A 27365-nucleotide genomic window follows, 5' to 3' on the forward strand; every position below is an offset into this window, starting at 1 on the left:
TACTGCTTTCCTGTGGCTGTCACTGGTTCCCCCCCTTTCCTACTCTTATTTGTTCAACATAAAGAATAAATCCACTTATAAAAGATGTTTTCCTTGGTTGTCACAAACCATTGGGGGAGAGGGAAAAGTTATGTGGTTTGTTTCTGTCGTGGAATATTTTCTTACCCAACTCCCAAAATCTAGTGTATTTGTTATTAATCCATGATAAATTCAATTGAAATTCTGTGTGTATTTTCATATTGCCTACTGGTCTGCTAAATTCTGTGCATGCCTAATATGAGGAATGCAACTTACTTATATATGCTGTCAGCTGTGCAGATGCAAAAACGACACAAAAATAAAAAAGGAACTGATTTTCAGTGATGCATGAGCTGCTCATAATAATCGTATGGAATACTTAATGAAATCATGCCTACAAGTGGCGAGCATGTGCCAGTAGAGGCTGCCCAGGCAGCTGCCATACTGAATGCTGTTACTGCACAAATGCAGAACCACTTGAAATATTTATTACATTGTGAATAAAATATCAATGTGGTCATTTCAGGAGAAAACTAGTAATGTTACGTATATGGCTGTTCCCTCAATCTGGCTGCAAAACTGGAGCTTGTACACAACACTTGTTTGTGTGCGTGATGGCTCATTTGTCTAGGGATATGCAATCATATACAGAATCCTCCTTCCAGATGCACATTTGTATTCAGCTGAGTCAGGGTGTAGTAGCTCCATCTTGATGGGTTCCATCTTGAATTGGCCTCCTCCTTTTCTCCCTCTCTCCCCTCTCCCTTCCCCTCTCCTTCTTATCAGATAGTTATACATTACTCCCCCCTGATATTTTATGCCATCTATTAGCTGTACAGTTTACTAATGATTATGTATTTTATTGTGTTTATTGTAACTATGAATTATAATGTTTTAGATTGTTGAACGTTTTTATTAATGATGTTACCCACTCTGAGCCTGGTTTCTGGGGAGAGCGGGTTATAAATCCAATAAATGAAATGCAATTAAATCCCAATTGTATTAATCCCAATTAATTCTTCTGTGCACCCCACAGAAGTGAAGTGTTTTACTACTGAAGCGTAACAGAGGAGTAAAACCATGGCTCTTAGAGAGTATGGGTGTGAGTGCAGTTTAGGTGAGCTACAGTTCAGTTTATTTATTACAGTCAACAACCATATTCAAACACAGTACAATGTAAAAGATAAGAGCTTAAAATAATATCTTAAAAGAAAAATAATGCCATTAAGATACATTAGCTGCAGTTCTATCAGCAGTTATTTTGTACAATTCCAATTCCATAAGCCACTGAACCAATTTAAAACAAATATTGTTACAAAGAACTTTTACGCTTGCCAGCCCAGTACGTGTAAATAGCAGGAACTTGGGTGAATGGGGAATGACCTGTTGGAAAAACAAACAAATATATGTTGCATGTGTCAGTGCCACTTGGAGCAAAAACCTGGAAGTGATGTCACCATGTTGCGTTAGAAATTCCTCAGATGTTAATGGTAGAGCCCATAGAGATTTGGCCAACTATAGAGTGTCATGGGGTGGCTGTGCTGTCACTTCCAGGTTTTGCTGGAAGTAATGCTGTGACACACATGAAGCTGCCCCCCCCCCCCGCCCAGAGGAAAGTAGTGGGAGAATGGCTGTAAAAGCAGGAAAATGCCCACCACCACTGAATAAGTGGCAAGCGTAGACTTACAATGCAACCTTAAGCATAGTTATACCTTTCTAACCCAATTGAATTAAATGAATTTGGAACAGTGTATTAGTTTATTTCTCAGAAAGCTCTGTGCTTGCTTAATAGACACATAATATATATTTTTTTACAAAATCTAAATGTATGTCAGTAGTAAGGAAACTTGGGAAGTCTCAATGGTTGGGCTGTGCAGAGGTGCATGTGAGTCAAAGGTTTTTCACCAAGATGTCAACTCTGCAAGGATAACCAGTTTGCTAAGAGTTATTGTACCATTCCTCCAAGTCACCTAGTTGTCCTGGTTCCAAAACCCTGTGCCTCAAGAGGCTCGGAGTCCTCCTTGAAGCAAGAGACAGCATACCTGGAGTAACAGGATAATAAGTTTATTTTGCACTGTGTAGCCAGGCAGAACAGTAAGTGGAATCCCGATTTTCCAAGAAGGAATAGTTTTAGGCGCCAGTCATCACAGAGAACACACTGGACCATTTATAATTCAGATGTGTAATCTGTCAGTAACTTGGATTATTTCAGTTATGATTGTATAGTTGTTTCATTCGTGTATCTCATACAATAAAGGTATCTAAGAACAGTATATTACATAGAAATATTTGTCCAATGCCTGTTAGCCCTGTCTTTTCTTTAGTAACTGTTCTGGTACCTTTCCTACTGAATCTGTAGGGTTATACAATTGTAGCAAAAGCCCCTTAGTAACGTGAAAATTATCTGCTTACAATGAGAATATTCTCAACCAGGACCCGTTCCAGATTTGGGGGGGGTGAGAGGAGAGTGCCCAGAGCCCCCCTCTAATCTGGGAGAACTGGGTTTGATTCCCCACTCCCCCACATGCAGCTTCTGGCATGACCTTGGGTCAGTCACAAGTTCTCTCAGAGCTGTTCTCTCATGAGCAGTCCTCGAGAGAGCTCTCAGCCCCACGTGCCCCACAGGCTGTCTGTTGTGTGGAGGCGAAGGGGATTGTAAACTGCTCTGAGACTCCTTCGGGTAGTGAAGGGCGGGGTATAAATCCAATCTCTTCTTCTTCCTCCTCCTCTCATCACCTCCAGGACCCTTGCTCATGCCTTCCTTCCAGCCCACCCCATCCGCCTATATGTCCTTCTACCTATTCCTGAGCCTTCCCACTGACCTTTCCTCAGTGGTGCTGAGTGCTGTGTTCCCTCTAAGCTGAGCTAGCTCACAGTTTTTTAGCCTCCGGCTCACCATTTTTGCCTTCGCTCAGGAAGGATGGGCTCCAGAGCAAACTAGTTTATCCAGCGGCCAAATCGCTCGCTCACAACTTTAATGCCAGGAGCTCACAAAGTAGAATTTTTGCTCACAAGACTCCACAGCTTAGAAGGAACACTGGTGCTGAGTGCTGTGTTTGCTGATGGGAGCACTACCACTGTGCCCACCACTGTGCCATTTCTGGCTTTCCATATGCTTATGTAGCACTACAGTAAGCAGCCGTAAGGTAAATAGTCATTTGTATTGAACCTGCCACCTTGGCAGAGCAGACTTGAAGACAATCTTGGTTGGCAAAATATGGCCTCGTGTTGATCATTTCTGAGTCAGTTGATTAATCATTTGGAAGGAAGAACGACAAACAAACTAGCCAGTGGCTGATTGACAAACCAAACAAATTATAATCCAGTGTATTAGCAGTTGATTTGGTGCTTCATTTTGTGATTGTAACTATTACAAAGGCTCTGACGAGAAAAGTGAAGAAAGAAGTTGCCTGACTTTTGCAGATCAAGGAGAAACTGAAGGTTTTTCTTATCTTTTTTTCTGGAAGCTGCATTAACATTAATTTCCCTGGGTATTGAGCCATATGGAATCTGTAAGGTTGGCATCCGCCCAGCCAATTTCCTGGTATATTGCACTCCGGAATCCGACTAGCTCTAGAGATTTCGGCTCCTTTCTGTTTGCAAGATTCAGAATTCATATCTATATTTGACAGCGGTTGCTCTTTGAATGCATGTTACTTCCAGTCTTGGTTTTGGATCTAAATATTTTAAACATCACTCATGTTCTAAGACTTGCTTCATGTCTATTATATTACATAACAATATTCCGTAGCGCAGTGGTCTCCAACTTTTGGGCCTCCATTTAAACCCAGATAGCATCATGAAACCCAGTGAGTTGCAAGCAAGTGGCAGGAAGTCAGGGCCAGTCTACACGATATATCCAGCATGTGCTGGGTCATGGGGTGTGTGACTGGAATCAGGGGAACATCTTAAAAAGTGCTCAGTGCTGTGAGGGGAGGGAGAAGGACCTGACAGACTTCAGCCCATCCCACTTTTGCCAGCAGAAAGGGAGGTATGGGAGGGCTTTTTACTCCTTCTGTCCAGCTCCACATGTTCTTCCTAGGGCATGTGTAGCCAAAAAAAAAAAGGGCTGAAGAGCCCCCCACCCACGCTTCAGCCCATCCCACGTTTGCCAGCAGAAAGGGAGGGCTTTTCACTCCTTCTGTCCAGCTCCACATGTTCTTCCTAGGGCATGTGTAGCCCCCCCCAAAAAAGGGTGAAGAGCCCCCACCCACCCATTTCCCTTTCCTCTGGCAAAAGGGAAGTGGGATAGAAACCAGGAGCACCTTCTTCCCCCTCATAGCACTATGTGAACAACTGCTTTTTGAGGTGACTTCCCCTGATGTTTGCCTGTCTATGAGACTGGTCCAGCACCTGTGACCCAGCATATGTTTGGTGTAACAAACCTTCAGTTTGTTAATGTTCACAGGTTGCTTGCTTTTGTGATTCTAGAGCTAATAAATGTGGCAGGAACAAGAGCTGGGTTCTTACCAAATCAGGCCTAACCTCTGCAGAACTCAAGAAGGAAATATGGTGACATGGTCATTAGTCTTATGAATGAAATGCCGCTGAATGAAACTCAGCTGGGGATATAGACCACCTACTGAGAGACACAGTAGTGTTATTCCATGCATATCTTTACATGCACAGTCTTGCTCCTATAGTTCTGTGGTTCTGTACCAGGAGTTTAGGCTAATTGTAGTGCTTAGTGGGCCATGTGGTGGTAGGATATGTGCTCTCAGAACTTTCCCTCCGCTACATGAATCATGTGAGCTTCCTTGACAGAAAGGATCAGTCTGTGTATCCCCTTCTTTTGCTCCCTGCAGAGTACTTAGTAGAGATTCTTTTTTAAAAATTATTTATTTACTAGCAGTAAAACCCGTTGTGGAAATAAATACAACGGGATCTAGAAAGAGCCTCTGGGGGAGTGCTCTGGCTTTGGGCAAACAGTGTCATTTTGCTGTGGTGACCTCAGCAGGGTATAATGGCAGAGTCCACTGTTTTCTCCAGAGGAACTGATCTCTGCTCCCTGAAGAGCAGTTGTAATTTTGAATGATCTGTAGCCCTCACCTGGAAATTGGCAACAATTGTTACCCAGGACGAAGTGGCTGGTTTGGAGGGTGGAGTCTATGGCATTCTACCTGTCTGATGTCCCACCCCTCCGCAAACCCCACCCTCTCCAGGCTCCACCCCTCAAATCCCCAGTTAATATTCTAGCAGAGGTAACCACATATAATATAAAATATAAATCATTTTTTCATGTTGATCTGGTATTATATTTAATAAAAAAATTTCTGGGATAAAGGAAATAGGAATTTTTAGAGTTTTTTGAATTATTTCGTGTATCCATGCCCAAAACTTTTTTTCTTTTTCACATTGCCACCACATATGAAAGAAAGATCCTACTTTGTTTTGACATTTCCAACAGCTGTTAGGGCATTTTGGGTCAATTTTCGACAGGACATCTGGGGTAACGTACCATCTGTGGAACATTTTATATATGTTTTCTTTATATGTTGTTGCTCTGGTGGTTTTTAGATTTCTTTTCCAAATTTGCGACCACTGGTCTAGTTCTATATTGTGGCCTAGATTTTGTGCCCATTTTATCTTAACTCTCTCTTGACCATTTCATCTTGCATTGTATGTTCTAGGAGTAGGTTATACATTTTTCTTATAAATTTCTGGTCTACGCCCATTAAAATTTTATCTATTTCCAAATAGTGTCTGTAGAAACCTACTGACTTATCTTTGCTGTATCTAGATTCGATTTGGACCTTTCCCCACCAGTTATTTCTTTGTATGTTTTTTAGCTCCAGCTGTATATCTAGCAATTCTTGGTATCTTGTGATGTTTTATTCTTGATACACAGTTGGGTTTGTGAATGCTTCCAAAGGCACCACCCATCTTGGAGACTTTATATAAAAGCTGTTCCTAGTTTGTTCCCAGACTTTCAGTAGAGTGGCCCTGAGCCAATGCTGCTTGAAATATTTATGGCTACCCGCTTTTCCGTATCACGTGAATGCATGCCATCCTAAAAGTAGATCATGGCCTTCCAATTTCAAGAGTCTATTTTCTAAGGCCCCGGTCACATGTGAGGATTTGGGCCGGGAGAGGGACGGAACGGATGCATGGCAAATGGGCGCGATCCCACGGCAACATCTGGGAAGCATTGCCTACCCGTCACCGATCCATCCCTCCCACCCAAAACCCCGCACCAAAAAAGAACCACCTACCTGGGTGGTAAAGTAGCATGATTTTGTATTATTGGGATATTTTGGAAAAGAAATATCAACTTTGGTAATATATTCATTTTAATGGTGGCTCTCCTTCCCATTAGTGATATCTGGAAATCTTTCCATTTTTCAAGGTCTTTCTTTATTTCTTTTAATAACTCATTATAGTTGTTTTCCATTAATGTGCTAGATTTATTTGTTAGGTTTATTCCTAGATATTTAATTTTCTTTTGTATCTCAAATCCGGTAAGTTCTTGTATGTGAGAGGCTTGGGTATTGTCATATTCTTGACTAACATATTTGTTTTTTTATAGTTAATTTTAAGGCCTGCCAGCTCTCCATATTCTTGTAAGATTGATATCAGTGTGTTAATGCAGTCTGCCGGATTCTCAAGTATGAAGACCAGATCATATGCAAAGGCCAATAGTTTATATTCTTCTCCTTTTAATTTCAGGCCTCTGATTTGATTCTCTGCTCTAATTTGGTTAGTTAGGGTTTCAAGGACAAAGATAAAGAGTAATGGTGACAAAGGACAGCCTTATCGAGTTCCTTTGTTTATCCTTACCTTAGTAGAGATTCTGATCTTGAGAGCCAGTGTGGTGTAGTGGTTAAGAGCTGCATTCTCTAATCTGGAGAACTGGGTTTGATTCCCCGCTCCTCCACATGAATCCAGCTGGATAACCTTGGGTCACAGTTCTCTCAGAACTCTCTCAGCCCCACCTCCCTCACAGGGTGTTTGTTGGGGGGGGAGAGGAAGGGAAGTTGATTGTAAGCCACTTTGAGACTCCTTCAGGTAGAGAAAAGCAGGGTATAAAAATGAACGTTTCTTTTTCTGATCAAGTATCTATGTGCAAAGATTGCCTGTTTGAAGGAGATAATCACTTTATGGTGGGTGTTTTTTTTAAAAAAAATCAATTGCTTATTAAGCAGTTAAATGAAACAAAAGAATGCCAATGGCATACAAAATGTTTAGCAACTGAAATGTTGCTATTTGTTCCAGTTTTTACTTATACAGTACTACTAAGGCAATTTATTAGGTTTTGAAAAGATGCATGACAAAATGAAATGTTGTAATTGTGGGGCTAAAGGTCCAGCTAATGCTGTGAATCAGAAACTAGTTAAGCCAAACCCCAATACTAGAAAAGAATGATTCTGTTTTCCTCTTGAGAAAATATTATAAAATGCTTTATACTTTTCAAAATACTTTGTTCATTATGACTGTATATTTGATATCCCACTGTGAATGGTAAGCCATGCGAGAGATTTGATCATCCAAGATTAGGTAAAGGTGCTTTCATACAGATGCTGTCTTAGCACATTTTGTAGCAATGACATGGAGTCATGGCAAAGATTACTGCAGTCTCTTATGTGAAAAAAGGTCATCCTGGCCTGCTGTTTATCACCCACAGTGCAATGCAATTATACAGAACTTGTCATTGCTTTCCTTTGACATGCTGGCAGATATTTAGTTTGACTACCACACCATGATTATTTTTCTGTCTCCACAAGGTAAGATGGAATTATTTTAAAGATGTCTGTAAGTCCTCAATGTTGGGTACATTGGGTTGGATCCAACATGGAACTTTTCAGAAGACCAGGGAGGGAGCCAGTCAGCCAGCCAGCAAGAGAGAGAGAGAGAGAGAGAGAGAGAGAGACAGACAGACAGACAGACAGACAGACAGACAGACAGACCTTTATTTAGACCCAAAACCTTTTTTATTCCAGGTATGGGGGGGGGGAAGAGTCCTGTGTTTAGACCCAAAAACATTTTATTTCAGGTATGGGGGGGAGACTTCTGTTTAGATGCAAAAACGTTTTATTCCAGGTATGGAGGGGGGAGAGTCCTGTGTTTAAGACCAAAAAATGTTTTATTCCAGGTATGAGAGGGAGGGGGGAGAGAGAGAGAGAGTGTGTGTTATTCTCCTTTCCATTTTTACCAGGGGGGGAAAACCTAACAGCACAGCTTGCATTCCTTATTAGTGAAATGGAGGAAGGGTACGGCAGCACCTTAATGACTAAAAAAAATTGTGGCAGGGCATGAGCTTTCATGAATCACCGCTCATTTCCTCAGATACAGCTGGAATATGAGTCCATCTGTCCTTATATCTTGGATGGTGAAGTGATTTCAGATGCCAAAAGACAATAGCAGGCATTGGTAATGAGAAAGAAACCCAGGTCTCAATTCAGTCCAGGAGTTTGCATTGTCTTGAGTTTCATGATCAGTTGCAATTCATCAGTCTCTCTTTATAATCTCCCTTTGAAATTCCTTTGTAAGAAAACTGCTACTCTTAGGTCAGCAACTGAATGCCCTGGAAGGTTAAAATGTCCCCCCACTGGTTTTTGAATGTTGTGGTTTCTAATAGTGGTAGAAAGAGTAAGAGTCCAGTAGCAACTTTAAAGACTAACAAAATTGTGATAGGGTGTGTGCCTTTGTGAGTCACTGCTCACTTCTTCAGACTTATTTCCATTTATTCTTTGCATCCTTCTGGACTGAATCCTCATATACCAAATTGAGACGTAGGTTTCCTGTCTTATTACAAATGCTGATATCTCCACCCCTCTGCATATTACACCTAATCCAATCATGCCTGCTATTGCCATTCAGCATCTAAAATTATCTGTATAAAGTTTATATTGCGGTATGATGCTAACAACGTGCTCTGGAATGTCCTGTGTCATTTCAACATTCCTTCTTCTGAACAAGATCTATCTACAAATAAACATTTACAACAAGATTTTTCTTCAAGGATACTCCAATCCAAATAGCCTAATTAATGTAGAAGTCAATAAAAATTCTTATACATACAGATAATTTCCAGTTTTTTGTCTCATCTATAAGAGTAGAAGCCTGAAGTTCACATATTTTTTCTTCATAGGTCTATAAAGAATAAATTGGCAAACCATCACTATAGTAAGAACTACCTATACAATATACATTTTCAAAATGTTTAAATAACTTACCAATAATAAAGCACAATTGCTAGTAGAAAATTCATTTTGGGCGAGTTACAGTCAAATGGAATGCCTTAACAGGTGTCACATGATTTCCATTTTATACATGAATAGAAGTGCTGAATAGAAGCAAATATTACATTTCCCATCCTGAAACTACTTACATTTAGGGACTAGGGACAAAGTTCCATAGAGGAACCAAAGAGACCATAATTTCATAGACAATTACAAATAGCTAGAAAGATCCAAAGAAAGATTCAAACCATGAGGATGACATGTGTTTAATCTATACATCCAATAAGCCTCCCTGCGCAGTAAGATATTCTGTGTGTTTTGTCTGGAGTAGGGATTGCTCTTGATTATTTCCAGTACTACAAATCTAAATTTGTCATATCTATGGCCCGTAAACATGTAATACTGTATGAGCGGTGCTTCAGTACATTGGTGTTTGGTTTCTTAACGGCACACATTGTTTCTCCTACATATTTTAAATTACATGGGCAGATCCAAAGATAGACTGCACGTTTGGTTGAACAAGATGAATAGAACGTGATTTCACTTCTGAAATTAATATCAGGGAATTCTATGATCTTCGTTTCCCAACTATTAACTTTGTTTTGATGACAAGGAAAACGCTCTACACAGCCAAGATGCTGTAAAATTCACCTCCATGCTTGAAAGGAGATGGATGGGGTGGTCTAAGGATGGGATTCTCACAAATTAGGGCACATTAATCTCCAGTTCCAACATATTTATTACCTATGTTGTCCCCCCCCCCAAGTTGAACCGAAACAGATCATAACCAGGAACTAAGCTTATCATTCTTTTGGTCTGTTAAAAAAAGTGTCCTTACTATTTTGCATGCTAATTCAACAAACCACTCCTATATATACAACTGTGATATGTAATTCCATTTCATCGTCTGATGAAGTCTGCATGCACACGAAAGCTCACACTTTGAATAAAACTTTGTTGGTCTTAAAGGTGCCATTGGACTCTAACATTGTTCTGTTGCTTCAGACCAACATGGCTACCCACCTTGACAATCTCAATGTTATTCTGGAGGCCTAAGTTGCCTACAAAGAAGAAAGTTTCAAGAAGTTTGTTCAAAATACATGTGCTGCAGGTAGTGGCTAGAATCTGATTGGTAGAAATGTAGTGGTTAAATCTCAGGAAGAAAGTTGCCTGTTCTTGAACTACTTTCTGAAAATATCCCTCTCCTGTCAATTTGCAATTTGTTTGATGTTATGATGATTTAGCCCCATTCCCTCACTCAGATGCAGGATTTTCTCTTTGTTTTTTTTTTCTTCCTTTCTGGCTGAGCAGCCCCTTTATCTGTTTTCTTTTCTGAAGATCCATGGCTGTCCCAATCTGTCACTTTATTGTATTTTGATGCTGGCTCAGCCCAAGAGGCAAGATCACCCTCTTAACTTAAACTTCTGAAAATGGCACACAAGGCTTTAGAACATTCAAAAATAAGCAAGATATTTTATTCCAAGTAGAGGGGGAAAGGTCAGGTGAAATTGGGGTAAAATGTCTGAGGTGAATCAGATATAACGCTGAGGTTATTATAATCACAAACTCCAGTTCATATGTTTCCAGCATATGAGAGTTCTTGAGCTTTCACAAAATCTTATAATCTTAGAGATTTGGGGCTTTGGTCTCAGTGTTTCCTAAACACTTCAGTTCATAGAATCATAGAATGTTAGAGTTGGAAGGGACCTTGCAGGTCATCTAGCCCAACCCCCTGCACTCTGCAGGAGCATAGCCGAAATATGGTCGTCCAGCCTCTGCTTGAAAACGTCCAACGAAGGAGCATCCACTACCTCCTGAGGCAGTCTTTCTTGAGTCTTACTCTTCAGATTTCAGAAGGCAGGGATACACTACCAAGTACCCAAATTCTTTCTCTAAACACACCAGGGATCACTCTGATCTTTGAGCTATCTCCCTTATCAACTGGGCAGGGAATCATTTCTCTATCTAGAAGATCTATCCCCTTTTCTGGTCTGAATGGGGGTCCTCACTGATCCTCCCACTCTTCCTTGCCAATCTTCCCAGTTCTTAGTCAATGCTAGACTTTTTTCAGTCAGTGCTAAACACTCCTCAGTAAGGGCTTAACTGTTCCTGTTCTCAGTTAATGTTAAACTCTTTTCAGTCAGGGCTGAACTGAGTTCTCTTCGGCACTCAGTTCCCGGGGCTTTCTGCTCAATTGATGCTAACCAATCAAATCCGTTCGAGCAGCCTATCCCTTCGAGCAGCCTGTCACTCAGAGGCTCTCTGGCTCTGTGAGGCATTAACCCTTCACAGTCCTTCACATGTTTACAAAGCACTTACAAGCTTTTACAGCGCAGTTCATCACAGATGTCCAGTCGCAAAGTGGTAGTGTATCTCCTGAGTTACAATTTATCAGTTGAAGAATTCCAGCAACTGGGTCCTGCCTAAACCTTTTGGGTTTTCCATATAAGAATTATGACATGCAAGTGGAATGTTATGCAAGTCCAGAGAGCTAATTATAAAAATGCCAGATGTTATGTAGCTGTTTTTTGGGCTGTCTTCTGCAGTCCCTTTAAAGTTTAAAGAGACTGCAGAAGACAGCCCAAAAAACAGCTACATAACATCTGGCATCAGGCTTTCTAGAAACCCCATTTAAAGATACTGTGGTTCCTTTCAATGGGGTTTGCAGGGCCATGAATAGGCTTGGTTTGTGAGTGAGCCTCCCGGTTCAGTTCATGGTTCAGCCATGAACCATGAACCAAAACTGCATTTTCCCGGTTTGTCCCCACCCCTACAAAGTGCAACATGTATACACTCAAAGGGTAACATATATACACCTAAAAGCACTTAACTTCCTTGAACTTGAGTGAGTGAAGTCAAAATTATTGAATTATTTTTATTTAAAAATAATTTTAAAAATAAGGATATTATGCAAGAATTAAAAGAATAATCTCACCAGTAGTTGGCAGTGGACTTGCCAAAAATCCAAGCAGTCAAACATGAAGAAAGAACTCCTCCTCCTTATTTTACTGGTGGTGTCCATATGTTGTATATAACTTTTCTGTGTGGGGAAATATTTAAAAAATACAGCCTGTGGTTTTGGATACTTCCTCTTTGTGTTTGGATAAGCAGATGGCAGAGGTATCCAAGAGCACCTTTCACTGATGTTGACTGGCGAGCCTTCAGCCTCCTTTCCTGGGTGAAAAATATCTTTCTACTGTGGTGTGTGTCCTGGTAACATCTGGATTAGATTATTGAAATGTGCTCTGTGTGGGACTGCTTGTGAAGAGTATCCAGAAACTACAGTTGGTACAGAATGCTGCAATGAGACTGGGTTCATCTACACTGGTTTTCAGTTTGCCTCCAGGCCCAATTCGAGGAGCTGATATTGGCCTTTTAAAACCTTATACACTCTGGGTGCGTTCAGAAGGGGCGTTTATGCCGGCATAAATGCGATCACACTTACCCTCCATTTTGTGGATCCCTCCGGTGGATGCCCGCTCACACGTTGCGAGCGTCGGCGGGTTTTTTTTTAAAGGACAGTTTGAGCATGCGCATAGGCAGCCATTCAGAGAATGGCGATTTTTGCGCATGCTCAAACCCCCCCCATTACATTTAAACTTTAAAGGTAAGGACTTACCTTTAAAGTTTAAAGCCCAACCTAGCCTCCCTGTAGTCCCGGACTACTCCGGGAAGTTAAAGTAAGGGCTTTTTTTTTTCTTAACAAACGCTCGGGGCAAAGCTTCGCCCGAGCGCATATCGCTTATTTTTTTAAAAAAATGGCGGGGGAAAGCCGGAAGCCTCAGGCTTCCGACGGAAGTGGCTGTACAACGTTTGGAGAGCGATCAGACGCCGGGGTGCACCGTTTTCAACCATTGCACTCAGTTTACCACCACTTGGGACCTAGTGGCAGAGTGCAACGATTTAAAGGGATTTACAATGGTTAGGGACGGGAGGCAGATGTTCGCCGTGTGAACGCCCGTAAGTACACCGGTTGGAACCGGCACCCTAACCGTTGTAAATCCCCCATCTGAACGCACCCTCTGAGACATGCATACCTTAAGGACAGCCTATTACCATATGAACCTGCCTGACCAATAAGGTCATCTTTGGGGGCCAACCTTTGGGGGTGCCCCCATCATCTGAGGCTACATGGGTAGCAACACGAGAAAGGACTTTCTCAGTCTTGGTACGAGAACTGGAATTTACTCTCTCAGGAAATTCATCTGTCCCACTGTATCCTTGTCTTTGAAAAAAAGATGAAGACTTCTCTTTTTTTGTTTGGCATTATTGATCCTTCTTCCTATTTGTTTTCATCGCTGCTGTACATGTAACTTTTATTGTTAATACCTTTTAACTGTTCACCATCCTGAGGGCCCTAGTTGGGCAGAAAGTCAGGATACAATATTTTAAACAAATAAAATGAATAAATAAAATTTTGTTGTTGCTATCCACTGTAAATCTATAAACTACATTTGTCAACACAGTAAATTATTAAAGGTGTGCTAGGACAACTTTACAACAAATGTTTGCCTTTTTATTATACAATGGCAATTTCATTAATAGCTGTATGAGATCCCATTGCCAGAGGGTTTCACCAGGCAAAAGAAACCAAACACCAATTTAGAAAGTAAATCATAATGAAATGTTAGCGCCCAAGGAAAAGTACACCAAGAGCTATTTTGCTTCTAAAATTCCATATGTAATGGACAATTACAAACTACTGTCTACCTCATATAAGGAATAGCCTGAAACTGTGATGATTTTAGTCTTATAGTTAATATACTGCTATATCCTTCACATAGATACAATGCTAGTAAGTGCTACTACTTAAATAACTGTGTCATAACCTCCCTGAACAAAAGGCAGTTGCATCTAGGGATGGGCACAAACTGCATTTTTTCGTATTGGTTCATAAGCCATTTAAAGTTTAAACCCCTGCTTTCTGCTCCCCATGGCTTTTTGTGGGGAGCAGAAAGCAGGGGTTTCCTAACAGCTGAGTGGCAGGGAGCTATTTAAACCAAACAGCTTTTGTGTGTGTGTGTGTGTGTGAGAAGAGCGGACTGCCATGAACTGGCATTCTTCCAACTTGGTAGTTCTAACATCATTTGAGGTATTGGTAGTTCTATCATCATTTGAGGTATTGCTGAGCCATAGAAACATTGATAAAGAGTATTTGCTTCAGCCTAGAGTTCTAGTTGGTTTGCTGAATTACAACTGTAGTTGCTTTTGGTCTGTTATGATCCCAGCTCCTCCGAGGATGATGATATACTTCCTTAGGAAGTTGCCTGAAGGTACGAAGGCATTAATTCAGTATGTGAAATAGAATCCTCCCATCAGAATATAGCCGTATAGCAGGAACTCCTTTGCATATTAGGTGACACACCCCTAATGTAGCCAATCCTCCAAGAGCTTACAGAGCTGCTCTTACAGGGGCTACTGTAAGCTCTTGAAGGATTGGTTACATTAGGGGTGTGTCGCCTAATATGCAAAGGAGTTCCTGCTACAAAAAGAGCCCTGAATTTACTTAACCCAGAGAATGTGTATTTTTTAAATATTCAAAGGTAAAGTTGTGATCAAAAATATAAACTATTTTTGTGATCAAAAATATAAACTGTAAAACAGTGGGTTGGCTCTGAAGGCTCCCTTCTGCTCAGGCATGAACCTGGCAATCACCCAACTGCAGTCTGAATTGATAGTCTAAGAACAATCTTAGCATTTCATCCACTTTCTTTTGTGAAATAAGGATCTTCAATAAGCAGCAAATTGCATTCTATATTTTACTGCCTGTCCTTAAAAACACTGAATGATCAATTCATGAAACAGGATAGCAGATGTTTGAGATAAAATATAACCATAAAATAAAAATTCTTGTAAGCGTACATTTTTATTTCCATACTCCTTTAAAACAATCACAATGCATAATTTAAAATGTTTATCCAGTTTATATAACTTACTGCTTTTCTTAGTGCATTTGTTTTTCTTTGAACCAAAAAAAAATCTCATCTGTTCTGTTTATTAAATAATAAATCTGGTCATTTTAAGAAGTAGAACAAATAAATATTTTATAATTTTAAATGTGGACGACATTACTGTATGAAGTACAACTCTTCAGTGGTTCTTTAATATTGTTACCATTTTGCATGGTGGATGCAGAAGAGATTGTAGGGATAATTTCCAGATGATGACTTCCAGAATATGCCTTTCACTGTAACTTCATCTTTTTGATAAAACATGCAGACACTCATGTTGCTCCATTAAAAATATGGGAACAGTAGTATGACATCATTATTGCCTTCAATTAAAACCACAAAAAGATTTTGAATGTTATAGAATTATTTCTCGAGATCAATATTAAACAAAAGACAAAGGGGGGAGGAACGTATTGCTGTCACAGTGTATGGCAGAAGCTCCATCAGTCCTATGTTGCAGTCTTAAAATGGTAATTCACATCTATACATGTATTAGCTTGGGTCTTCCAACCACTAAGTAATACTACTTAGTTTGGCTTCTGTTGATTCTATGTTCAGTGCATCTCCTAAATTAAAATCCAGTTTTGCTATTATCATGTTTTTCTTTACTTTCATCCTCTGAGTTGCAAGAAGCCTGTATGTTTCTCTTAAAACTAAAGACATATCACAGATGTGATTAACTGCTGGGTTTTATATTCTCAAAAGGAGGTGTAGTTCTGGCCAAAAGAGAGGCATTAGCAAATCTCATTAGAGTACGTGATATAAATTATGAAGCCAAAATCTCTTTATAGTGGCTGCTTGGCCGAATATTTGGTTGTTAATTTACTTTCATTCACATGGAAATGTTTTCGTTATCCATGTCTGTACTATATTTTGGCAGTTACAAATGTATTGTATTTATTTAACGTATCTCTTTGCTTCTTTTTCACCCAAATAGGGCCCCCAACGTGGCAAACATCACTCATTAAAATATTTCCGCATGGAAAACACTTAAAATAAAGAATATATATCCAACAATTCAGTATAAACATATAAACAGACATCACACTGGAAACCAGGGAGGAGGCCAATAACAGTTATTGGGGGGTATGCCAAATATAACAAAAAAAGTCTTTACCCACTTGCAGAAGACAACAATAAAGCAAGAATGACAAATCTCCCTGGAGAGGGACTTCCAAAGTTCTGGCACCATGTCTGACAAGGCCCTTTCTTGGGTTGCCACCCATCTAGCCTCAGATAGTGGGGGTATCCCAAGCTGAACCTTCAGAGATGTCTGGGGTAGATGGGTCGAATCATATGGGAGAAGGCAGGAGAATTTGTCTAGAATTCGCCCTGGCTCCAAGAATGATTCTTCCTGTTAATTATCTCTAAATCCTAAATATTGTTTAGGTTCTCAAAGGACCTGCTTAATTGCTTCAGAAAAGGAATATGTTGAATCACGTCTTGATAATAAAAGCCCAGTAGCATTCTACCAATCTCTGTTCAGTCTGGTGGGCAGATTAATTAATTAATTTTGCCATCACATCTCAGCTGATTTATGGCAACCTGGTAGGGTTTTCTTACTAGATTAAGTTATTAAATCAGGTATAATATGTATTTTTTTTTCAGCCGTAATCCTACAACTGGAGCAGATTGTACAGGTCATCTAGTCCAACCACTCGCTCTGTGCAAGAAATCTGAAACTGGAGCATTCCTCACAGATGGCTGGCCAGCAGTGTTCCCTCTAAGCTGAGTTAGTGTGAGCTAGCTCACAGGTTTTTAGCCTCCGGCTCACAGATTTCTGTCTCAGCTCAGGAAGGATGGGGCTCCAGAGCTTAATATGTATTTTTTTTCAGCCGTACACAACTGGAGCAGACTGTACAGGTCATCTAGTCCAACCACTTGCTCTGTGCAAGAAATCTGAAGCTGGAGCATTCCTCACAGATGGCTGGCCAGCCTCTGCTTGAAGACCTACAGTGTGGGAGACCCCGTCCCTAGTAATTGGTTCCATTGCTGAACCACACTTCTTGTCAGGTAGTTTCTCCTGCTGTTCATCTGAAATGTGTAATTTGAGCACATTACAGATAAATGGCAGAGAAAAAGCCTTTGCCCTCTTGTAATACTGCTTTAGGTATTTGAAGAGTGTGAACATCTATTTCGTTATGTTGGCAGAACGGACTGTTCCAAGCTTTTATCGTCAGCCCAAGATCTGGATGGTTAGTTTGAATTAGTAGGTGAAATACATTCCCTCACTCTGGATGTTTATTTTCTACCCCTTTAGTTTCTTGGCCCAATTAAACTGAGGTACAGGAAATTAGGAAATTGAGAGAAGAAAAAAATGGATTTGAGTTGATGGCAGAATATAGACAAAGAAAGAGCTGGAATGTGCCGGATATAGAAAGATATGCCCCTCCCCCAGCTCCTACTACACATCAAATTGATGAGCTATTATCTAGTAATATTGGCCGACTTCAGACTGGCAGTTTGCCCCAATATAGGCCAGTGTGAGGAATGTTTCACAAGTGGATTAAAGGGACCGTTCACACAGGCTCATCTGTCTGGCGTTCCCCACCCGTACCCAACCCGTCTTGTAGCGCTTGCCTCCTGGGTTTAAAAGATACCTGGTGAAAGTGGTAGCAAACCCTGGAGAGCCTGTTTTTCCCACTTCATTCTGCTTCCCGGAAGTGTGAATGCTAACAGCTAAAAGCCGGGAACAACCCGCGTTAATAATGTGCGCCAGCTGTTTACGCTGACTGACCTCCTAGCCTCACTCTGGAACCAGGAAGGTGCAGGTGATTGCCTTGAAGAGGGGGTAGTGATGTGGCCGGATGTGCCTATGGTCCACAGCAGCTGGATCCTGCCCTATTTGCCACCGCACCTAGGCGCCTATACACATAGGCGCCCATGCATAGGTGTCTGCTGTGAGGAAAACGCCGTTTACAGCCGCGCCTCTGAACCAACAGTGTGAACGCTCCCTCACGCCTCCTCCCGGTATACTCCTGCATCAGTCTGCGCAGTGTGACCGGGAAAACCCGGAACAGTTTGTTCCGGCTCTTTTTTGCCATGACTCCCTCTTGCTTCAAACTGCCAGTCAGAACTCAGCTATTGTAAAGATAATTAAAAGCACTAATCTACAGAGACCAGTTACTAGTTATAAGTACTTTACTTTTCTCAGAGCTGTATATGCATGATTCAACAACATAATTGTCTTTGTAGATTAAATTATCGCAAAGAACAAAGTCAGGTAAATGGCTAGAGTATTCCTGATCTAACACAGAATTATAGTGGGGCATATTACGGTAATATTTGGTAAAATATAAAATATGGGTAATACGGTAATATTTGGTAAAATATAAAATATGAGTTACTAAAAAGAAGGGCAATACTATATGACTTTTACAGAAACTGGAATTTTACAATTGTTTATAAAACCTGCAATTATATTATTTAAAGCATGTGGGTTTTCTGCTGCTAAATTTTAAGTATATCTAATACAGTATACTAGATTTCTTTTACTCAAGGAATGGGACGGACATAAAGTAAAAATCCACATCATAAATATGTATTTTATAAGTCTACATATCAACATTTCCAAAAGAAATATTTAGCCTTTGGTATGACAGAAACATTCATTGGGGTCTGTAGCTGCTGCTTTACTGGGTTAATCAGTATTGTATGCATTGTATATGTTACATGACAACTGCAATCCCAAATGCATTCACAAGGTGTGGATTTCCTACAAAAATGACTTTGTACAAGGATAAGACAAATTTGTGTCAGGTAAGTCAGTCAATGGCCATTAACTGTAACAAGAGCAAATGTGACCATTCTGTAAAATCCAAGATGAAATTTGAAAATGGCTTTTAAATATATTGCCATTTAATACATTTAGAATGGGAAAAATAGAATTTAAAGTTTATATCAATGTTAATTTATTATTATCAAATCACCTTTTGACAAGGCAGTCATTTCTCACAGGGAAAACCTGATCATGTAAAGGCTGTTTCAAGGAAAGGAGACTTGTCTGGCCCCTGTATAGAAATACAGCATGGATCATTCATATGGTGAAACTAAATTACCTAAAGATTGAAGTCAGTTGTTACGAAATTAGAGAAGAGACTAATACAGTTAATGTGGAATTGATGTCAAACTTGTGTTTACTTCAGATTTGGGTGTCAAAAGAATTTATCTTCTTCCCCAGTAATTGTGTTAGTTCTTATGTGTTTTTAAGACAGCTGTGCAAATGCGGCATGCTGACATTTGCAACGTCCATCAATGACATAATTATGATTATGGCTCAGCTATGATTAGCAATCAGCATCTACAACTGTGTCTTCATTATTTTGCTTCCTGACACTCAACATGAAGTGAAGACTTTTCTCTCTCTCTTATTGTCTGATGCACTTACCAGATTTCATACTTACCTGTATAAGTTGGTTGTTTGCAGAAGCCCATTTGATTTGTATCCCAGTTGACTGGAAGCTAAGAGAGGCAACAGTGGAACTAAATGTGATGATAGGACTCCTAACTATTTAATTCTTAGTCTTTCTTATTAAAGTGTGGTAGGGAGTCTGGATGACGGCTACTGTATCTGTTGCTTACTTCCATATGTGCACTTTTCTCCCATACTGATTTGCTTATGGTAGCTGAAGGGGAAAATGACGAGTTCAGTGACAGCCAGTGGGGATAGTAAGCCACATGTGTCAGGAGAGGGCTCCCCTTTCACTCTTTAAGTTGTAAGAACATAAGAGAAGCCAATGTTGAATCAAACCAATGGCCCATCCAGTCCAACACTCCATCACACAGTGGCCAAAAATACCAGGTACCATAAGTGGGGCCAGGATAGGGATCCCAAGTCCCCCCGGGGGGCGGGGAAACCCCCGCCCCAGAGGCCCATTCCCCGGCGGCGCCGGATTGGGCCCCGGGGGAACTCTATGGTTTTCCCTTGTATGGCTGTGCCCCCGCCCCCAGCGTGCCTGGCGTCCTCCCGTCACTTCCGGGTGATATCCGTGCGGCGTGTGCACGCACCAAACGCTGGCCGGGAGCACCCACCGCTCCTGGCGAAGATCAACTTGGCAACCCTAGGCCAGGACGTTAGAAGCCCTCCCACTGTTGCTCCCCCCAAGCACCAAGAATATAGTGCATCACTTGCCCCAGACTGAGAGTTCCTATCTATACCTTGTGGCTAATAGCCACTGATGGACCTCTGCTCCATATGTTCATCTAATTCCCTCTTGAAGCCGTCTATGCTTGTAGCCGCCACCACCTCCTGTGGCAGTGAATTCCATGTGTTAATCATTCTTTGGGTGAAGAAGTACTTCCTTTTACCTGTCCTAATCCGACTGCTCAGCAGTTTCATTGAGTGCCCACGAGTTCTTGTATTGTGAGAAAGGGAGAAAAGTACCTCTTTCTCGACATGCTCTATCCCATGCATGATCTTATAAATCTCGATCATAAAGTCACCCTTTATCTTCTTATTTTGGTATGCATTTTTTAAAAGCCAAGAGTTTTGCTATCATATCTAGGGTGTCCCTCAAACAAACTGTACAAATATGCATAGTTCTTCTTAGCTGAGCTATCCTAGGCCCCCGCAGTTGGGAGGCCTCAACTGTGGTATATGGAACAGTTTTGTAAATAGTGTGATGTACCTTTAAGAGATACTTTCAGTTTCACTGTTCTGGCCTAGCCATTCTAGGGGGGAGGAAGGGAGGAAAGAAAAGAACAGATGTCTGCTGCCACTTGTACCTGCTCTGTCTGGGGTCTTGGCCAGCTGGCTGCTGGTGGCAGTGGTGGCTCCTGCCTACCTCACACAGAGGGCCACCACTTGCTTGACCTCTGTGGGGGGCAGTGGTGGAATAGCAATTCTGGAGCCCCATATCCCATACTTGCCCAGAGTCTCTGAATCACTGGGATCACCCCTGCTTGTGTATAGAATCTGGGATTAGGGATATAGAGTGAATGCAACAATTTCAGAGGAAAATCTACATCACTGAATATACAGCCAGATTTCTGTGGAATTTCTGTAGCCCTAGCCAGGCTGTGCATGAAACTGGGGGCTTATTAAGATGTGTTGGCTTTGCTGAGTTTTAGTCCTTCTCTCTAATTTGTGTGTCAGTCAAGACTTTTAGGGTTCAGATCATCATATCATATAATAGAGGTCTACTATCAGATACCCATGGTAATCACCTATCATAACTAGAACTTGTTCAGCCTTAACCAAAGTGAAATGCTTGTATTTTATGTTGGGGAGCGGTAAAGGAGCATAGGGCTCCTTTGCAAGTGGATCTCAAAAATACAGTGTTTAGAAGTGGGTCTCACTTCAAAATGTTTGAGAACTACTGGTGGTCAATGTTCCCTCTTAGCGGTGGAGTCTTGTGAGCAAAAATTCTACTTTGTGAGCTACTGGCATTAAAGTTGTGAGCAAGCGATTTGGCTACTGCATAAATTAGTTTGCTCTGGAGCCATCCTTCCTGAGCTAAGACAGAAATGTGTGAGCTGGAGGCTAAAAACTGTGAGCTAACTCACACTAACTCAACTTAGAGGGAACAGTGCTGGTGGTACTATATATCATCTCCTCACCATTAGGCAAATGCCTCCTGTCAAGTGTATTAGTTCAACCAAGAAATGTCTACTAGAGAACAATCAGTTGACTGCAAAGAAAGAGAAAGCAGAGATTGAAGAGACATGAATCAAAGCCATAGACAGATACCATATGATTTGTTCCGCAGCAAGGGAAAGCTAATATAATCTAATTCTAGCTGATCAAGGAAGAAATAATCTTTATGGAAGTTATTTGGGAGTGTTGCATAGTAAATTGGGAGTTAAGTCTGTCCAAGTGGACTGTTATTTTGATTCTGTCTTCCTTTTGTTTTTGTGTTTTTCCTCCTTGGGGCACCAGTGAGATGAAGCAGAAGCTGGATGAAGAAGGTAACAAGTGCAACATCCTTTCCAAGCAGCACAGCTTTAACGAGCGCTGCTGCATGCGTTGCTGCACTCCTTTTACTTTTCTCATCAATACCAAGCGGCAGTGCCAAGATTGCAAGTACAACATCTGCAAGAACTGCAGCTCCTATCAGAAGAAGGAAAAAGCTTGGCTCTGCAATGTGTGCCAGCAAGTGAAGTGAGTGTGTGTTGTCCTACTATTAAAAAACAACATGGATGCATTTTAGGGTTGCCAAATGAATCTTACCTGGCGGCAGGGGGCTCCTGCCCGGCGTCTGGAGGGTGTGCGCACGCCGCTCGGCCGCTCTGATGTGACGCACAGACGCTGGGGGCGGGGGCCCCTCAAATGGCTGTGGCCCCGCCCCCAGCGTGCCCGGCGTCTGTACGTCACATCCGGGCGGCGTGCGCGCGGGGGTGGGGTTTCCCCCGGGCCCGATTCCGCGGGGGCAAAAATCGGGCCTCAAAAGTGGGGGGAAATCCGCCCCCGGGGGGATTTGGGAACCCTAATGCATTTCTTTATTTTACCATTTTATTTATTTATTGCCTTTACTGCTTTTGCAACCAGAGTAATAAACAGCAAATTTCACCATTTTCTTTATTAAAGGCAGTTAACAATGATTGGATGAGAAGCTTCATGACACATCATGTACTTTGGGGAAACAGGATTTTGCTGTGTGGCTTTTGTAGCTCACTGCTTCTCTGGAGAGTCGTGTAAATTCTCAAGTGGATCTTGTTTTATTCCTGAAACATATGAGATTTTCTCTTACTATACTTTGTTCTTCAGTGACTTGGAAAAAATCAGTGTTATGTATTTTAGGAGGACAGAAACCTCCGAACTCCGTGGAGAGAGTTAAAAGCTATGATTCAGTGCAAATCACAGTGGACTGAGAGAAAATAGACCGTCAATGAAAGTTTTGTGCTGTGGGTTATTTGAACATTGTGAAATTTAAAGGGCAAAATAATATATCAAGTGCAAAATTTTATGCAAGTTCTATATAAAGTTAAACATTCCTTATGAACAAACAGAAGAGATAATGCTGGATTAAAATGCAAACTGTTTTTATGACTAGCTTCATACAAAGGCATCAATTCCTTTAGCTGTAGTCTTTATAGATGTCAATAGCAATGTCCTCATTTTCATGGCACAATCGCTCCCCTTGCAGGCTTCATACTAGGTTTATGCTGCCTTTCTCAGGGGTGACAAGCAAGACGGTGACTTTGCAGCTTCATTCATATTACCTGGCTTTCTTGTGGGTCTGTTATGAGAAAGTGTGTGTCAGTACCAGGGCTCTTTTTGTAGAAAAAGTCCAGCAGGAACTCATTAGCATAACAGGCCACACCCAACAGCAGGAACTCATTAGCATATTGGGCCACACCCCCGACAGCACAGCTCATTAGCACATTAGGCCACACCCACATGTTACCAGAAGTGTGGTTATCCAGCCACACCCACTTTTTGCTTCTTATTCTGTTTACCTTGTTTGTTGTCAAAACCTAGGGCTTTTTTTGTAGCAGGAACTCCTTTGCATGTTAGGCCACACACCTCTAATATAACCAATCCTAATGAGTTTCTGCTGTTGGGTGTGGCCTATTATGCTAATGAGTTCCTGCTGGGTGTGGCCAACTTGGGAGCCAGCCGGAACTCCGTTCCTGTGCGTTCCTGCCCAAAAATAGCCCTGGACAGTACATCTCTAAAATGAAAGTAAGAGTTCTTAAACCTATCTGAATGTCACAGCTTCCCAACAGCACCTTATTAATTTGCTTTCAGTGCAGCCCCAAATTGGGACTGAGCCTGTGCAGGCTGGCAGTGGAATAATTTTTCCCCCAGCTTAAAACTACTGTAGGGCACCCCTTCCCTTCTGGAGCCAATGCGGCAGGTTTTCTCACCCAAGCCATCTTGTGCTCCAGAGGCAGGCGCCCCCTTCCCTCAGTTCCTTTTTTGCTGCCACATGAATAGGAGCGTTCCAACTATCTGTGTTCCTTCCCTTCTTTCTTGGTAGAGACATTTTCTTTCCTTTCTTCAGACAAGTTGTTCACCAGTGGGGATCTTTGACAGCGTGAGGTGACTCTTGTTGGTCTACCCTGCGTCTACGGCTTGTGATGCCTAGTTATGGCGACCAAGATGCTCTTCAAAAATGTATGGGACCAAGATGACTCAAAGTGACGAACATGAGCTCTGTCTCATGTGTGTCTGGGAGTCTCATAATGTAGGCACTTGTGCTATATGTCAGCACTTCATGCCTAAGGCACATTCTGATAGAACATCCCGACTAAAAGCTGTGTTATGGGAAAAGCTTTATTGTCTTCGGTCCCATCCAAATTGGTTCTTAGATTGGAATGACTAAATGTGTTATGGGAAAAGCTTTATTGTCTTCAGTCCCATCCAAATTGGTTCTTAGATTGGAATCTCCCTCCTCGAGCTGGACAACCCTGTCAGTTCTGGTACCAGAGTCCTGTTCTGACCTGCTGACTGTATGGTTGGTCCTGGCAGTCCTGACTACTAAGAAGGCTCCCAATCAGCCAAAAAGAGCTGTATCTGTCACACCCATCTTGGAGTAGAGGAGTCCTTGGCCCCCATTCCTGTTTGGAACCACTGTCTAAGAAATACAAAAAATCAAGACAAAAAGAGAAAGTTGGTTCCTTTACCAAGCATGGCAAGCTTTCTTTGCCCTCTCTGAGGTAATCTTCTGAGGAACAGGATGTCATGTTGGTGCCCCCTCACACTCCCTCTTCACATTTTGGCTCTCCTGGTAGGTTCCTCTCTGAGTCCAAGGAGGAATAATCTGGCATCTCAGGAGGTCAGCTGGTGTGGCCCGAGTTGACACCACCTCTCTCTTGGCAGCAGGCTTGTCCACCCCAATGCCAGTCCTATTATATGTCTCCAACGTATTTACAGCAGTGCCCTGATCACCATTTTCAATGGCGTCAGCCTTCCCTGTGTTGGACTCTAGGCACAACCTTGACAATGTTAGGCATGTGGAAGCCTGGTCCACTTTTTTGTGTGTTGATGTCTCCATAGCATGAGATGAGGATGTGGTGGTGGTATCTCTTTACAATGCTGAGAGTGCATGCGAACAAATCTCTGGATGACAGAGTAGGGGATCCAATCCCAGTGTCCCTAAGTTGAGGACCTTCACCTCTATGGCAAGCAGATATTAAGAATGGCCAGGGTTCTGGACATTAACGTTGTCACCTCATACAATAGGTCAAAGGATTAAATTTTTAGTCATCTCTACCCTGATTCTCCTGGTGTAGTGGCTTTTCCTATTTTAGAGGGCTCTGGCCATTTCCCATATCATCAAAAATTTATATAAGATCATGCAAGTTTTGTGTGAATTCCTGAGTACCCATCCACCTCCTTCCTCACTAGTCACAGAGGACATGCAGGTGCATCATAGACCTGGCCAACACTCCTCTTCTGGGGACAGGTAAAGTCGGCATCTAGATTCTTTAGGACATAAATTTTGTCTGCTGCAATTAAATTCTGAGTGGCAAACCATCAAATGATTATAGGCACTTATCAGCTCTTCCTTTGGGAAAATCTGTCACAGTACTTAGATGTCCTCCCTTAAGAACCTAGATGATTGGCTAAGCTGATCCAATTGGAAGTGATAAGACTTTCCAAGCAGGAGATAAATGTGGGCAGACATGCGGCTGATAGGTCAGCCAGATCCTTGGCCTCTGTGGTGATCCTGAGAAGATATTCCTGGCTGTGTATGACCGCCCTGTGTTGGAGACGTGCTGTTGAGTCGAGGACCTCCCTTTGAGGGATCAACCTTCTTCTCTTGTACCACCAATGAATTCTTATCAATAATTAAGAAAAATCATCAAACTGCAAAGTCCCTGGGTATTTTTCTCTCTCTCCTCCTGCTTCACAACAGTGCTTCATTCCAAGGCAGCATGGGTTTGCGATTCCTTGTTGTAAGGGCCAGAGGCACCACCAAGTGCAGGCCCCCTACTCGTATTCTCAGCTTCTATGCCAATCTTCCCCATTTCACAAGAGGAAGAGTGCTCTGAGACCTAGGTCAGTGAGCCAGCAACCCCCCCCCCCGAGGGAGCAGAGTCAACAGCTACCAAAATTCTGACTATCTTTTCAGATTCCTATAGAACCCCCTAGTTTTGGAGATAGGTTAGCTTGGTTTTATGAAGCATGGCACTTTACATGCTCTGATAGTTGGTTTTGGCTATAGTTCATAGTGGTTACATGTTAGTCTCCCTCCCTCCCTGTCGACCTGCTCTAACTGCAGTCGATAACCCCTATGCAGAGCTCCGCATTCAACAAGATTAGCTTCTTCGAAAAGGGGCAGTGGAAAGGATTCCCAGAGGCCTGCAGTCATGTGGTTTTCACTCAAGATTTTTTCTTGTTGACAAAAAAGATGGAGGCCATAGGTTGATATTCAGCTTAAGAGAATTAAACAAGTTTCTAAAGGTTTCAAAGTTTATAATGGTTTCTTTGTCATCTGTGATTGAGTTTCTTACTCCTGATTCCCAGTTTGTGGTCCTAGACATTAAGGACGTATCGTTTCATATTGCTATTCACCCCTCGCACTGAAAGTACGTTTTAGATGGGGGTCAGAGGATTTTCAATACACTGCTGTCCCCTTTGGCCTCACCTCCACTCCTAGAGTTTTGTGGGGGGGGGTTTATTCCCCCAGAGGGGATTTTTTAAATTATTTTTATATCTCTACAAATACTATAAGGAAAAAAGGATATAGGGAACTACACATACAGAGACAAAGTAAAGAAACCCACTACTATCTAAAAACCCAAGAGAGGAGATCTCCAACAAGCTTAGTTACAATAAGTCATTACTTCAGTTTCATTTCTATAAACTGAGTCAAACATACTCATTTTTCTCTCTGCTAATTTTACATTTAAATTTTTAAGTGCCTGTAAACCACCCCCCATTCATCTCTAACATATTGTTGAATTCAAGGCACAATTCAGAGTCCTTCAGCCTTTACTTCTTTTTCCCCTTTCTCAGCTTATAAGGACTTCTTGGAGCTGCTGCTCCCTGCTCAGTCAAAGAGTCCTCTCCGGAAGATTCTAAATCTTCTTCTCCATTTGATTTTCCGTCGTCTTCCTCTGCTTTTCCCAGTTGAACCCTCAGGAACTCTTTAGCTTTAAACACAGAGTCAATCTTCTCTTTTTTATCCTTTATCTTAAAAGTTACTCCTTCAGGAAATAGCCATTTGTATCCAATTAAATTAGTCTGAAGAAAAGTCACTAATTCTTTATATTTATTCCTCCGCTGTCTCACCTCAAATGGAATGTCCTTTAGCGTTCTGACCGCATT

At 41.7% G+C, this 27365-nt stretch overlaps 1 protein-coding gene across 2 annotated transcripts in view; it reads left to right on the forward strand.

The window, feature by feature from the left end:
• Positions 1-27365, forward strand: part of MYRIP (myosin VIIA and Rab interacting protein) — a 210250-nt gene that overhangs the window by 62400 nt on the left and 120485 nt on the right. For both annotated transcript variants that reach the window (XM_015418139.1, XM_015418140.1), the window contains exon 2: positions 22026-22247. In XM_015418139.1, coding sequence (XP_015273625.1) covers positions 22026-22247 — 222 coding nt within the window. The remainder of the gene's footprint in view (positions 1-22025; positions 22248-27365) is intronic.

The sequence above is a fragment of the Gekko japonicus genome, unplaced genomic scaffold (assembly GCF_001447785.1).
Source record: "Gekko japonicus isolate JY-2015 unplaced genomic scaffold, Gekko_japonicus_V1.1 scaffold1724, whole genome shotgun sequence".
In the NCBI taxonomy this organism is placed as follows: domain Eukaryota; kingdom Metazoa; phylum Chordata; class Lepidosauria; order Squamata; family Gekkonidae; genus Gekko; species Gekko japonicus.